Below are 15837 nucleotides of genomic sequence, written 5' to 3'. Positions count from 1 at the left end.
CGGAGTAAGAAGAAATAAGCGAGGCGTACTTTTCTGGACACCGACGAATCGTGCCATGTTGTTAAATTATGCAATTGCTTCATTTTAAGCCAATCAGACAGGCCGTAGCAACCTTCTGGGCCAATCAGAGCTGTCAAGATGGCGAATTCACGTTCGACAACGTGGTGGAATTCTATAGAGCCACTAATGGTGCCCTAACAGTCACGCCGCTTGCCTTGGCTACGCCGCCAATCTTGGCAAGCGAAACTCTCGGTGAAGTCATACCGTATTGATGAAGTAGCGTACCACACGGATCAGTCACCAACTAGCCCAACTATCAACCCTATTGAACTTCATTTCTCGTTGAAGTAACACCTTTCGCTTTTGTTCCGATAGCAGTTATGACACTCCAGGCACATTTTTTCCGTCGCCGTGAAGTTTCGTATAAAGTCAGCGGGCGATAACGGACGTCGGCTGTCCGCGAGGACAGCCGACGATCGTGGCTCAAACGGAGAGAAAGCGCGACGACCGTCTCCCGTCGCGCGAAAGGCCCAAGGAGGTCCTGAAGGGAGGCCTACTAGCTCCTGCAGCAACTGCTTTCTTTGAGCAGCCGGGCGCGGTCGCACGCGCCCTACCTTGACAGGGACTAGCAGGCGGCTCAAACTATATATTGTACCTGCTTTGTTCTCAACGCTCCGTTTGCGTTCAAACTTACTGCACGCTTAACCATCTTCAAAGCACGATTTCCTTCCTTCCTTCCTTCCTTCCTTCCTTCCTTCCTTCCTTCCTTCCTTCCTTCCTTCCTCCTTCCTTCCTTTCTTGTCATGTGATAGGACGCGCGACCGTATCTTTATTAGGATCGTACGCTCGCCGGTATACCTGGAGACGCTAGCAAAACGACCTTACTTGTCGCTGTGTGTACTGTTGGATAATCCGATATGCGCCGTGAACCACTTGTACTTCCACACACCTTTATTAAAGTCCTTACTCAAAAGTTGTGGCGTTAAGAGCTTAATTAGGCGGCGGTTTCTACATGAGCGACAACGCTTCGCTCTGACTGCTATAGGCGATCTTGATATATAATACATCATCTCATGTCTCGCGGTTCGAAATGGATAGGGGCCAGCACCATGGCTGCCTCCCCGTTAACAATGTTAGCCAGACGCATACGTAAGTAGCCGGCCCCGCGCCACCCATGATGAAGAGCGCTCGAACGCGTTTCCAAACACACCGCTTGGCGTTCTTGAAGAGCACGTGGAGGATTTGCATAAATGCGCAAGTTGCGTACGTCCGTTCGCGTGGCGAAATTGCGCTCGCTTTTTCAGTGCAGTCGTCTGCCTCGGTGGTACAGTGGTTACGATGCTCGGCTGCTGGCCCGAAAGTCGCGGGTTCGTCCCGTCCACGGCGGTCGCGTTTTGATGGAGGCGAAATGCTACAGAGGCCCGTGTACTGTGCGATTTCAGTGCTCGCTAAAGAACACCAGATGGTCAACATTTCCGGAGCGCTCCGCTACAACGTGCCTCATAATCGTATTGTGGTATTGGCACGTAAAACCCCATATTGTTATTGCAGTGTAGCGGCGCTCCAGTACAAGCGAAGAGAGAGTAAGAGTGCTGTCGCATTGAACATTGTGTCAGTAAGCTAGCAGCTGGGTTCTCTTTAACACAGGGGTTCTCAAACGTTCTGGCCTTGGGGAACCCCAGCGGATTTTCGAGAGTGCCGCGGCATCCCTAACTTTTTTCTTGGGCATGAAGACAAACGAAAGCCGGGGGCGGGGAGAGGGGGGGGGGGGGCTGTAGGTTCCTCTCGACGCGCGCAACGACAATGCCCACGTTGTCCTGTTCTCTTTTCTGTAATATCGAAGGCCATCGCCGTTAATGTAGAACTCCCGCTGATACATGGACTTGCGATTTCCTCCCCGCGCCGCTCCGCGAGTCGCGTAACACTGCAGGCTTGAGGCACCGCGCAGCGTAAGCAATGTGTTCACGCAAACGAAGCGCCGGACGTACAGAGGCCTGTTGTATTTTTTTGTAAAACACGAAAGACGGCATGCTAGTCACACAGTGCACCGTCCGTCGACTAATACACCGGCCGTAAAGCTAAGCCCAAATGTTCGTGTAGCCCACAACCGGCACGAAGCAATGCTTCGTACGCGTATCAAAGCGCTCGTTGTGCGTTCTAGTTAAAAACCGGCATAAAGCATTGGCCAGTCACCGTGTATGAATACTGTGCCACGTGATCGCCGACGCGCCACGAGCCACGAATAAAGCGCCGAGGTACCCGTTAATGTCGTTTGAACTGTTTTTAACACTCGGCGTGAATTACCAGCGCTCCGCGCATTCTGTCACCACGGGTCCGCAAATCCTGCCGTGGAAGTTTGATGGTGCGCGCTAGACGACGAGCCTTTAGTGATGCTACCACGTGGTTCTCTCGCTACCCGCAGACGCCCGTCGTGCGGATGCGGCGTGCGATGGCTTCGTTAAATGCAAAATGAAATGCAAATTTGCTTGTCTAAATAAATAAATTAGTTGCTAATGGTGGTAAAACGGGAGCAGGTCGCATTCGTTCTGGCCGCTCGCGGAACCCTGAAGTGACCTTCACGGAACCCAGTATGAGAACCTATGCCTTAACAGAACGTGTTGCAAACCGTACAAATTGTGAATTGCGAGTGAAGTACATAAAATAAAAAAATTGCACATCTCCCCCTACGGGCAACCATGGTGGGATGCGAAAGCAACGCGGGGGGTGCGCATTGAGTTTCCGCTTCTCTTATGTGACTTATGAGACGGTGGTCGTCGAGGCGTTTGAATTACCGCTTGCGGACGCTGACGTTTACGTTCGGCTTTTTGAGCCTTCCTCTGCTCCGCGGCGGTGGCGCTGCCGCTGCAACTAGCGCCGACGTTGCCGTTGTTCATGGCATTTCGCACACCGTTGCGCAGAGAGAGAATGAGGAAGCACAGCGAACGCGCGCTTTCGCAGCCTTGCAGCTTCGAGATTCGCTTGTAGGCGTTGCCGTTTACGTTCAGCTTTGCGAGCGTCCATAGCGCCGTTGCGAAGGAGAGTGCAACAGGAACGAGCGCGCGCCGCATTATATACGAGCGCGCAGCTGTGGCGGAGAGAGAGAAACGGGAGAGGAGAAACGAAGCGGAGGCAACGCTCACGCCACGTCCTCCACCCCACCTCCTCACGCTCACGCGAGGAGACGGGAGAGAGTTGGCGCATGCGCAGTATGGGTGCGGACGCCGCAGAATGGACACTGCCCCGAGCATAAGATGCTTTCGCGTCTAAAAGTCAGTTTCGCATCAAGGGCGAACCAATGAATACGATAGCAAGAAATTGGAATGTCAGAGGAAGAACGACAAGCAGCATCGGTCGTTCTTGTTATCAAAGTTTGGATATTTGGTTATACAATGTTCATCCTATCACTGTGCCTAAAGAACAACAAGGTGCACGGTCTAGGGAAGGTATGCTAAGGCCCGCGGCCCGGGCATACCTTAGCGAATACCTTAGCCGTGCATACTTACAGCAGCTTTAGAAACTAACGTCAGAGTTTCCGACCTTTGCTACAACTCGAAACTCAAGCGCCAGTGCAGATGTTAGCTGTTAATTTGCTCTAGCAGTTCATATAGAAAACTCTGCGGAATACGGGTTATGCTTTTGGGCTTCATCCGCTTGCTGCCTGTGACTTCTCTTCTCGCGCAGATGACTGGTCGTCGCTGTTCGGGAACTTCACCAAGTTCGGTCTCGGCCTCATCAGCATCATGTTCGACGTGATGTTCATGATGCAACACTACGTCCTCTACCCCAACGGCAATTCTGCGCTCAAGAAAATGCCGCACGACGATCTTTAGGGGCGCATTCCTGCCAGCCTCACAAGCCCGCCCCCATACATCATAGCGCATATACGTATACATTGCATCGATTTAGACATGCTGCCTCAGGAGAGAAAAATGAGGACATCTATTCGTTTGTTTGAACTGTTGTACATTTGTTATATTTGACGAACTGCTGGAACTTATTTACCTCTGTATACCCTTGCTGTTGCATCCTATAAGCTGTGACGTTAAAGCTGCGATACTTGGCTTTTCCATTTCCAGTGTGCTAAACGTTTTACTTCATTGGCTCCTTCATAACTATAGGCTTATGTAGCGCGAGTTTTCTAAGGGACCTTCTCCATTTTATTTCCTGAAAACCTACAGTTGATTTAGGCAGCGCAAGATAAACACCACGAATATTCGTAACAATAGAGGGATCACATATGCTGCAGTTTTCTCGGCTGTAGCACAACCTCGATTCCGAACAGCAGATAACGTTTTTCCACGCTGCCCCGCATAACCTTGTTCTTCTGTCTGTCTTTTTTTTTTTTTACGTCTTCGTCTATTCTCTCGTATAGTGGCAGAGATCTCAATCTCAATTATGCACTTGTGTTGCGTGTTGCGACAGTGCGGGCACGCGGTATCTCATCGATGTTTCATTACCATTCGTGCAGCATGTTTTGAGAAACGTTATCTACGCAATATACGCACCCATAGTGGATGGAATAACGGGGCTCAGAAAATAGTCTGTACGCGTCTCGTCTTCTTAACTGAATTTTTTTTGTGTGGTGCGTCGTGCACATAACGCATAAGCATACCGGCGCCCCGCGAACTCGTGCTTTTATCATATTACATCTTTAAGTATCCCCAAGCTTGCGCCTCAGTACAGCTTAAACGCGGCGACTGAGGTGCGTGATTGCCCAATCGATACGCTTTCGTGACCATTCACACGACGGAATCTTTTAAAACGTACAAAGCCGGCTTTCCAGCAATGCTCAAGCGTTCAAAGTTCGGCGCGCTCAACTTATCGTTAAAATGGTATCGGTTACCTCTGTACTTGCAAATGTGCATTTCGTGTCACGCAGGCTTGGCACTTTACCGAAAGAACTTTTTTTCAAATGCTTTCTTCTTATTACAGTGTTGGTAACTTTACGGAACACCCTATCGTATTTACGCGCGAAGAGAGAACCATGTTGACAACATTGCAGTTGCTTATGCGTATACGTGGCATGGTTGACTAAATTGTTTGACCTTGTACCTTTCGTACATGTTCGTGATATCAAACGCGAGATGTGCTCTTAAAAACATTTCACGACTTAACTTTGTTCATTTGGTATATCGTCCATGCTTCGAAATGGGTTTCCTGCGTGAGCGAAATACTGCAAATATTTCTATGCGAAGTGGAACTCAACTATTGCACTTCTGTACGACACAGCTTTACAAAGGAACATGTATCATCATATGTATCACGCTTGAACATAAAATCTGCATTTGGTCATGTCAATGTGTCCTGCTCTTGCCGCATTCTCGCTGAAAAAGAAAAGAACGTAATAGATTTCTTGCAGTCATACGCATTTCGATGTCTGTCAAGCGATCACCGGCACGCTTCATAACTATGCCCACGCAGAAAAATGCCGGCGTAATAAAATGTTACGTTGTCGCAAAAATGTCGATGTATCTGGATTCGATGTAATCAACACAAAGTATAACTGCACTTTAGCGCAGCGCATATTCTATAGCGGAAAAAAAATAAAAAAACAAACCATGCGCAGTCACTTTGTGATGGAAGTATCTCCAAACATTCTTTTAGCATGCTTTCTTGTTTTGCAAAACAGGTTTAATGTAAGGAGTGCAAATGAATGCGAAACATTGTCTCCAATTTCGCGCCCAAACTGCAGCGTCAATGACGTCAAAGTGGCGCCACTGATCCTCTTTTGAGTATTTCGGTCGTGTTCTGAAGGGAGAAAAAAACGTCGCAACATAACAATGTTGAGGTACAGGGGTGTTCGAAAGTTCCCAGGCCACGCTGCCATAGGAATACATGGAATAGTGGCCTGGGAACTTTTGACTACCCGTGTACCTAATATTTTGAATGCCGTGCAATTCTTTCTTCTCCGTTCGAAAGCATTATACTAAAGCTGTTAAAATCTACGACATCCATAGCAGCTTATAGCGTTAAAGAGCTCGTTCCGCAGAAATTCCGGTGTCTGCGTCGGTGTCGGCGTCGTTGGTTGTGAGCGAAAAATCATCTTGTATAAAATAAATAATAAAAAAATTCGGCAGATCCCGCGCGTTGTGGGAATCGGTTTCACGCGAAGCAGTCAGCGAGTACTTCTGTGCTGTACTTTATGGCTTTCAGCCAAGCGTTACGAGCTGGATCGACGTGTTTTTGTGAGTGTAGTAGCTGTGTGCACATCGTGGGCTTACCAGGCACGTCGACAACACTGGCGTTTAAAGGGTAACTTATGGTGCGACGTAACGCCAGCCCTCACGTTAGAGTACATACGTCAGTATTATTGAAACTATAGGTGCACTTTGTGGTGCAATCATGTGAATATCATACTTAACTTTCCTTATGTATTCCACCGGGGTCGCGCAATGCTTCAATATAGCTTGCTGAATCATAGGAAAACATATGTAACGTTTATTAGACTGCTATAAAAGTGGAACCAACACGAACCACAGACGTTAACCTGATATGACGCCTGTATTGTAGGAGTATATATGTAGTGTTCATTGCTTTCTTGTAAAACTAGATAGCCAGCACCCCGACCGCAACTGACGTTGTACCGACATTACGCCTGCATAGGCTGTTTTTCCAAACCAGTGTGTAGACCTGACGTGGCTCTGTGGTAGAATACCTTATTGCCACGCAGAATGCTTGGGTTCGATTCCTGCTGGGATCCTTTCCTTTCATCGACTAAACGCTGCCGATGTCGGTTTTTCTTAATGCTCTTTCATTTAAATTGCTAATGTCTTTTCTCGCCGTTCCTGAGTAGATATGTTACCCTCCCATGCCAATTTTGGTCTACACCAAGTTAAGGAGGCGATCATGAGAGCACCCAGACGTAGGCGGCTAGATAGATATGTAGATAGAAACGCTCAAAATGCCAAAGGTTCGCTAAGAAATGCTCCTCATTTAAAAATCTTAGGTTCCAGTGAGAATCGAACACAGGCTGTCTCCGTGGCAAGCAGGTGTTCTACCACAGAGCCACTCCATTGCTTGGAACTGCACTGAAATTAATTTCAATACTTAACAAACATACGCGTCCTGTGTACAAGTGTCACAGTACGAGATGTAATATCGCAGTGAAACGGGGTACGAGCGTATATTGCCATCGGGCGTCACATCATGTCAACTGCATAACGAGTTGGTGATTTAAAGCCGGCCACCCATTACAAAAGGCACACACATTACTGCGCGTATGGTGCATCGCAACTTCGAAAAAGTATCGCGCGCGTAATTGCTGCTGGTTTTAAAGCATGCCACTCATTACAAAGCTGTTGTGCTTTTACAAAGCCGCCGTGTGCTGTTGAAGAGGGCGGAAACCTTTACCTTTACTATAGGTATGTCGAGTGCGTGTATGTGTGCGTGAGACCGGGCGACTGAACACAATGACAACCGGAACAGAGCACGATGAGGATGAGGCCGGATATCGCTATCGCGTTAATTCTTAAAGGCGAAGCTTAAGCGTCCCCCAATTTTCAACAACATTTATGGGGTTCTGGTTAATTATATATTGCCAAAGAAACGGCATTACGAGTCTCTCTAAAACGACCACTGAGTCATTCCAACAAGTATCGATTAATTTTACGTGCGATTGCATCTTTTCTTTTTTTTTTTGTTTTTTTTTCAGCCCTGTCGAAGCTCGTACCAGAGGGGCCTACCCAGAAATATTTTTCGGGGGGAAAGGGGGAGGGGGGAGGTGTCAACCTCGTTTTAGTTAGTAACTTCGTGCGTTTGTGTGTGTGCGTGTATACATACACATGCAAAATTGAAAATTTTCGGTGGTTGTGTCTACACTGCATTGGCGGCATTGGGGGAATGGGGATTAACGCCCCCATCCCCCCTGGCTGCGCCAATTCAATGTAGATACAGGTTATTCTTTGTTGTTGTTCGTAGCCAAATGACATCACCTTGCAGCTGCTCATTACGTCCAAAATTGAAGCAGTCATGTGGGTACTTAGAAACAAAGCAGCAACTTTTTTCAACGCTGGTCGTTTTGGGCGAAAGAGTTTCAATTGTGGTCTAGAGTACCTTCTCTATGACAGTGGGAACGAAACATGAGAAGAACGAAATCCTTCTCTTCTATATATGCTGAGAAACGTTCCTTCTCTGAGATGTTATATTTTCCTTCGTTTGCTTCTAGGCCTCACGGTCATTGTGGATCGGTCGTCGGCTCATCCGCTTCACCGCAGTGATTCTGCGACGCTGAAAGGCGACGCAACGCTAAGCGAACTGGCCCAAGCATTGAGTAACGAGCAACATATCTGCCATCGAGAAAAGAAAAAAAAATTGAAAGAAAACGTAACAATAGGCTCGGGGGCAGGAAGCAAACCTCGTCAATCGTTGCCTCGGTCATGGCGACTGTGGCTTGGCAAAAGGAGCGGGAACGAGAGCGAGACGCGAGGTTGAAGAAAGAAAAGAAAAAAAAAGTCAATCGCACGAGGCAAGATGTCGCCGTCGCACATTTCTTTGGTACCGGCGTTGGTAACAGTGACGCTGGTATCGACCGTCCCAAGAATTTCAAGATGGCTGACAATGCGCCTCGGGCTGCGCTTTCCCTTCACAGTGCACTGAGCTACACGAGAGCGCGGGAAGATATGTTGGATTATTAAAGAGAAGAAAAAATGAAACATAAAGTCCGTAGCGTCATATGGCGTCGATATCGATTGTACGCATTTATGCCTGTTCTTCGCGGCGGCAAACGCGCGTCACTTACAGTTGCGTTGTGTGGGCCGAATGCGATGAGGCACAATACAGCAAGGACCCTGAGCGCGCGGCAAGGTAAATTGGACGTCCGATTTCCGACAGCGCGTGTAGTTCAGCGACGTGTGTGGGCAAGATCGCGTACTTGGAAAGCCTCCGAATCCATTGGCGTAGCCGGCGGTTGGGGCTTGGTGGGGTTGGCATATCGCATCATATTCGTGGGCTGCCCCGAAATGGAAGACGCCACGTTGCGAAAGCGTGATCGACTCAACTGTAGAGAGATCGTGCCAAAGTCAATAATTAAGTCTTGCCATAATTGCGTGACGATAAATGTCGGGTAAGCTGGGCCAAGTGCTTCCCTCCCTCCCCTCTAATAAGCATTCTAACTTTTATTTATTTTTTTCGCCAACACATCTTAGTTGTCAGCGCTGTAACTAACGGTTGACTACCACTTTAAATATCTAATCCTTGCCTATATGCTTTTTAATTCCATCTAACTATGTGCAACAATTGCGCAGCCGATGAAGCGCCACGATGGTCGAGTGGTTATGCTGCTCGACTGCTGATCCGAAGGTCGCGGCATCGAATCCCGGCCGCGGTGGCCGCATTTTTATGGAAGCGAAATGCTAGAGGCCCGTGCACTTAAATTTAGGTGCACGCCAAAGCATCGCAGGCGGTCGAAGTTTTCGGAGCCCCCACTAGGAAGTCCCTCATAATCATATCGTGGTTTTGTAGCGCAGAACCCCAACAGTTATGCGCAGCCGAAGCCAGTATCTCATTATGCCACGTCTACTAACTATGAATCCTGGGCCTGTGCCTCTGAATCATCAGTAACTAAATTAACTCTGTTCCTTCTGTCTACCGCGGCCCATGGCAGTGTTTCATATGTACAAACCTACAGCAGTTTTACTAAGAAGCAGCGAGCGGAGCAACGAGAGAGCGTAGCGGGAATAGCGCGCATGCTTTCAATGCGGCGTCTGTTCTCGACACAACGTGGCGGTGTTGCCTTCGTTCTCCGGATGCAACCAAGGTCGTACCCCCGTACCGGGGACAACGTCCTCTCGAAGAGCTTCGGATCGACGCCACAACAGAGGAGACGGAAACGCCTCCATCTTGATAGCATCTGCAATGTATCATACGTACAGATGGCGTAAAAAAATCACAGCATATCCACGGGGTGAATGATGATGAGTGGGGCGAAGCTACGGAGGGAATCATCTGTAAACCGTGAAACTCTTCCGTGAAATGCGCCCAGTACATAATATAAAGAGTGTGAAACATCGTGTATATATTAAACATCAAACTTTTATTGTACTGTAGGTTTACGTGGTCCCTTCATTATCACTTGTGATCGGTGAAATGCAAGGAAGAAGTCCGCTCCCGAGCGAAAGAGCGCCAAGAGCGACCGCATTCCCCGCTCGCCCTGTGCGAATTAAAGGCAAGGCTAGAGGGAAGACAGGACGCGCGTTACACGACGCGAGGTCGGTAGCATGCCCAACGAAAGCCAACGGAACGCGATCGTGCAAGTGCTCCGGCTTCGCATCGCCTCATGGTTCCATTTAGCGTCCCAAAACCAAACATATTGCTCAAGGTGTGCCTTGCGTTTTTCGTAGAAATAATTTCTTTATCATGTACATTAAGACGAAAAGTTGAAAGCTCACTAGAGTGTATCGCCCGCAAAGTATGTCTTTTAGTGTGATTTAACTCTCGTACGGCAGGGTCCTCGCGCCGTTGCCGGTCCACCTCGCCCGTTGACGATCGGGCGAGGTGGCTACATGCAACTACTACTACTACACTTTAAGAAAAACATCTGGCGTTCTTTCGTTCTGCTTTTACAAAACATCTGGCGTCTTTCGTTGGTTTATTTCATCAATCAACGGCGTTTTGAACAAAATTTTTATTCTTTAATCACGCACAGGAGAAATCTCACCAGGCACTACCTTGGAGGTAAACAATGGCTGCTAATGGCAATGAGAGACAGAAGAAGTCGGCTTTTAGCTAACACTTACACTTCTACTTCTACTAACGTTTCCTACTGGAACATGCCAATGGCTGCTAATGGGGAATGAGAGACAGAAGAATTCGGCTTTTAGTTAACGCGCACGCTGCGAATTTTTTATTGTTCAACAACGCACAGGAGAAATCTGCCACCGGCACCACCTTGGAGGTCAAAGCGTAAGACTTGTTACGGACTACTACGATGACTACGAGGGACGAACGGGTGCCGCCTTAAGGAGCTTCGCCCCTAAAAGTTTAGAGAGTGCTAGGTCTGAGAAAATGTTGAATTTCCCAGCAGTTTGTGACTGCATTCGGTCGAAGTGCTCAGTACACTTTGCTAGCGCGCTTTAGAACAGGCCGGAAAATCTAAATTCAAGGCTGCCTGCCGAAGAAGCGGGTTATGGAGCCTTTTCTTGCGTAAACGTTTGACGCTGACTGTACTCACACGCACGAGCGAACAAACAAAAGGAAAAATCACAAAATAAGGGGGAGGGGTGGTGGATAGGAAGATAAGAACAAGCACTGAGGACGCAGAACAAGTGAGTTCGTTGGAATTCGAAAGCTCTGTGATTTCTCTCTCTTTCTGTTTGCCTCAGGGCATTGTGCCAAAGGGAATTCTACACAAATATGAATAAGCTTCAGTTATGTAATCAATTCAGGGGGGTGCCGATTCCTACTATTTTATGATGATCTCCGCAAACAGTGTCCTGAAAACATTGCCGTTTTTTTTTTCGTTTTTTTTTTTATAGAATAGTTCGCGTATCGCTTTATAATCGGATACAAGTCCGGAGACGCCCCGCCCAGACGACCGAAGCACGGCAGCCGATCGCCTCCGTGACTAAGGAAATAGTCCCGCTCATGCACTCGGCACTGTTCTCCGAGGGCCGAGTCACCGGCCGTCCGGCCCATGACGTCAGTCTGAAGTGCGCGCCCATTGGTGCAGGCTTGTGTGCATCCGCCTTTGAGGAGGAAATGCCGCGAACTTCTTGTGTGCGACTATAGTCTATCTATCGTATAAATAGCGACCCACTTTATGTTGCAGCTCGTTTACCATCTACTTTGCCGGAACTCCTTTTATTGTAGAGAGTGCGGCGACGGCCCACAACGACGGAGGCGGTATGGGAAACGTTAATTTCGGTGCGCGAGCTCTCTTGAAAGTCGCTCCAGCTTCATTTGTATGCGGTTGCAAGTTGACGCGCCTGACACCAGACTGCGCGTGACACCGTGTGAAAGGCGCTTGAAACCGAGGCAGTATATTTTGTACAGTATGGCAGTAAGGAAACTGTTGCTTTTCGCCAGGTTATTCCGCTCGAGTTTGAGACACAGCTGAGTCCTCAAAGTCAAGTGTCAACTCGTGAAAAGTGCCACTTGTGCGAAAGTGACGCTTTTTTTTTTTTTCAGGTACTGCCTTCATAACCGTGTTAGAAGTGAAGAGATAAGAACTTCAGAGAAGCCCGACTAGCTTTTTCTCTTCACAAGGCATAGATCACTAGCAAACAGTGCTGGGCAGGACCGAAGATACATGTTTCTTAGATACTATCTTAGATACCCTTTGAGTGTCTTGTATCTGTATCGCGATACTTCTGGCAAGATGAGTATCTGTATCTGTATTTCCGATACATTAAAAATGTATCGTGTATCTTAAGATACGAGATACATCGATCGCAACACCACCGTGTGAAGCAATAAACATCCGCTGAGCTCCGCTTCTCATGGTGATACTGCGTTAGTGAGCCACCTGAATAAAACTAAGGACATGTGACATAGTTTAATCTTTCCGCCAAAGTTATCTTGGCGTACCGTATGTTTTTCTTCCTGCTATCTTTATTAAAAGAGTTCTTCAAATAACAATTCGATCGTTAGCAAAAGAAGTGCTTTCTAATTAGCAGTCCTTCTTTTGCATCCCATACATTACCTAGGTCTCTGTACTGTTTTTTTTTTTTTTTCTGGTCTGTTGACTGCAATGTGTATCTTGTAACTTGCGGCCAAAATAAGCTCCCGGCTTTATTCTTACTTTTAACTGTCTGCGTCGCCCCGCCGCGGTGGTCTAGTGGTTATGGCGCTCGACTGCTGACCCGAAGGTCGCGGGATCGAATCCCGGCCGCGGCGGCTGCATTTTCGATGGAGGCGAAAATGTTTGAGGCCCGTGTACTTAGATTTAGGTGCACGTTAAAGAACCCCAGGTGGTCGAAATTTCCGAAGCCCTCCACTACGGCGTCTCTCATAATCAAATCGTGGTTTTGGGACGTTAAACCCCAGATATTATTATTATTAACTGTCTGCGTCATTTCTACTGTTGTTTACATGTTCACGTTCCACTTGAGCTTACTCTTATGTCAAGGCGATGTTGAGGACAAATATATAGTAATCTGGGCGTGCCTTGAGTTTAACAAAAATTTTGCTATCTACTAAGCTTAACACGACAGCGAAATTGAGTTTGCGCAGTAATAATGGACATTATTAGGAGCCATCCTAAGTATATTACGAAGGATTTTCGAGAAACATTACTATACCAAAAATCCTCCGTTTTTCGCACGAGCGTCCCAACGAGTTTTCAGGTTATTTTCCACGGGCACTGATTTTTCTTTTGTCTTACAATAACAGATGAGTTCACGATACTTCATGCTTAATTTTGATAGCTATTAAAGGTGTTGCCTGTATCGTGTTCCTGTGCTTATTAACTGTGATTGTTCGATACAGAACAGCCTTTCTATTTACTTGTGTGCGTTCCTTTTTTAGGCCTCCATAATTGTTTATAAATGCGAAGCATTTCTTAGCAAACCTTTGGCACTTTGAGCGTTTCTATCTATCTATCTATCTATCTATCTATCTATCTATCTATCTATCTATCTATCTATCTATCTATCTATCTATCTATCTATCTATCTATCTATCTATCTATCTATCTATCTATCTATCTATCTATCTAGCCGCGTACGTCTGGGGGCTCTGATGATCGCCTCCTTAACTTGGTGCAGACCAAGAATGGCATGGGAGGGTAAAAAAAAAAAAAGAGAGAGAAAAGGTTTATTATGGCAGAGGATTTGACGAATATAACTGTGCGGTCGTGACATGAATAACGTGAAAATCCTGTCGCGTACGACGTCAAACCCTTTCCTGCAGACACGTGTGGCACATACCCGTTTACCACGGGCCGCGGTGTACGGGTATGCGCCACAGGTGATGCACACTTTATATCTACCCAGGAACGGCGAGAACAGTCATTGGCAATTTAAATGCGAGAGCGTTAAGAAAAACCGACGTCGGCAGCGTTGACCTGACGAATAGAATGTAGGATCGCAGCAGGAATCGAACCCAAACATTCTGCGTGGAAATCAGGTATTCTACCACAGAAGCCACGCCAGGTCTATAGACTGGTTTGGAAAAACATCCTATGCAGGCGTAATGTCGGTGCAACGTCACTTGTGGTTGTGGTGCTGGCTATGTAATTTTAGCAGAAAGCAATAAGCATATATACGTCTTCGATACGGGTGCCATATCAGATTAACGACTATGGTTCCAGTGTTGGCTCCGCTTTTATAGCAGTCTAATAAACATTTGATTTGTATTCCTACGATTCAGCAAGCTATATTAAGCTTTGCTCGACCCCGGAGGAATACATTAACGAAAGTTACGTATGATATTCACATGATTGCACTATGAAGTGCACTTTAGATAATACTGACATATGTACTCTAACGTGAGGGCTGACGTTACGTCGCAGCATAAGCTACCCTTTAAACGCCAGTGTTGAGGACGTGCCTGGTAAGCCGACGCTGTGCGCACAGCTACTACACTTAAAAAACACGTCGATCCAGCTCGTAACGCTTAGCTCAAAGTCATAAAATACAACATAGAAGTACTCGCTGACTGTTTCGCATGAAACCGATTGCCACAACGCTTGGAATCTGCCAAATTTTCATCGTTAGTAACCACCAGGTAATCGGAGCTCTAAGTGGCAACAGTGTGAATAGCGGAGGTTGCCTGCGACGCTTTATTCAAATACACAATACGTCTGAGACGTTGCTGGGCTGCACATGTCTCGTAAAAAAAAAATATTGCTAAGTGATTGCACGTTAGTGAGTATGTCGCAGACGAACTATTTGCGCTAGCACATAAGTATAATATGCAAAGTCATTGCAATTTTACGTCGTCTACGTATACATGACGCATCACAAAAGATGGCGGCGTTACCCCCGTTGTGTGTGCTGTACACCTGTCCCGTGATCCAGTATTGCGTAAACAGTAGTACGTTTACGGACAAAGTAAAACTTTACATCGGTATTTGGATCATCGTTCGGATGCTTCTTATTTAAGCTCTTGTAATTAGATCACAACCCGCTAGTTGGTCAGTAATCAGAGCAGCGACTCCCATCACTTATTGAAGTGATATACAGCTATACTTTGAACGAGAAATACAAAACCTTTGAGATACTGACATACATTTCATTCAAGAGAAAGAAAGTTGGTCGCAGTTAAGAAAGTTTCAAGCAGGACCAGCAACTAGCCGGATCTTGCAATAAAGTTGTTTCATCAACATTTCTGTGCATACGTGTTTGCTGCTACATTACATCGATCTATAATAACAAATTTGCGAATGTATGGAATGTATCTTAAGGTACATTTGGAAAGTAGTATCGTATCGGGTACAATATTTGCGGTAGTATCTTGTAGCTGTATCTTAAATACTTGTGGCCCGGGCATCTTGTATCATATCGCGATGTAATTTGAAAGTATCTTTGCCCAGCCCTGCTAGCAAAGATATAACAGTCATTCACAACCTTGAAAACATAAAACAGTGGAAAGCAGTTTCTGCATAATAACCAACTTTGGCAAAAAAAAAAAAAAAGAAGACTTGTGTACACGCATCTGTGAAATTATGCAATACGAGAACATGGCAATGAATGCGAAGTACATGGACATAGCAACATTATTCCCGATGACGCGTTAGTCAGGCTGACCGGAGTGTCGACGGAACAATGATCATCTGAAACACACAGCTTAATCACATGCACTTCCACCATAAGCAAACCTTTGTATTATATAAATGTGTTAGCACGTCTACGAACTTAATCACGTGAAAAACAAACAGACAAGAGCAGAGCTCAGGAGGAC

At 46.7% G+C, this 15837-nt stretch overlaps 1 protein-coding gene across 2 annotated transcripts in view; it reads left to right on the top strand.

Moving 5' to 3' along the window:
* LOC119382872 (cystinosin homolog) overlaps positions 1-12494 on the top strand; it is a 38327-nt gene extending 25833 nt beyond the window's left edge. Inside the window, exon 10 of one of the 2 annotated variants that reach the window (XM_037650761.2) lies at positions 12124-12494. In XM_037650761.2, coding sequence (XP_037506689.1) covers positions 12124-12161 — 38 coding nt within the window. In that variant the 3' untranslated portion in view covers positions 12162-12494. Of the gene's footprint in view, positions 1-3681; positions 5365-12123 lie in introns of those variants that run through there. The other variant, XM_037650759.2, reaches the window with a different exon arrangement.
* Positions 12495-15837: the final 3343 nt, after the last annotated feature.

Source organism: Rhipicephalus sanguineus, chromosome 2 (assembly GCF_013339695.2).
Source record: "Rhipicephalus sanguineus isolate Rsan-2018 chromosome 2, BIME_Rsan_1.4, whole genome shotgun sequence".
Classification (NCBI taxonomy): domain Eukaryota; kingdom Metazoa; phylum Arthropoda; class Arachnida; order Ixodida; family Ixodidae; genus Rhipicephalus; species Rhipicephalus sanguineus.
The sequence above is the reverse complement of the archived record's forward strand: the minus strand, read 5'-3'. Positions and strand labels throughout refer to the sequence as shown.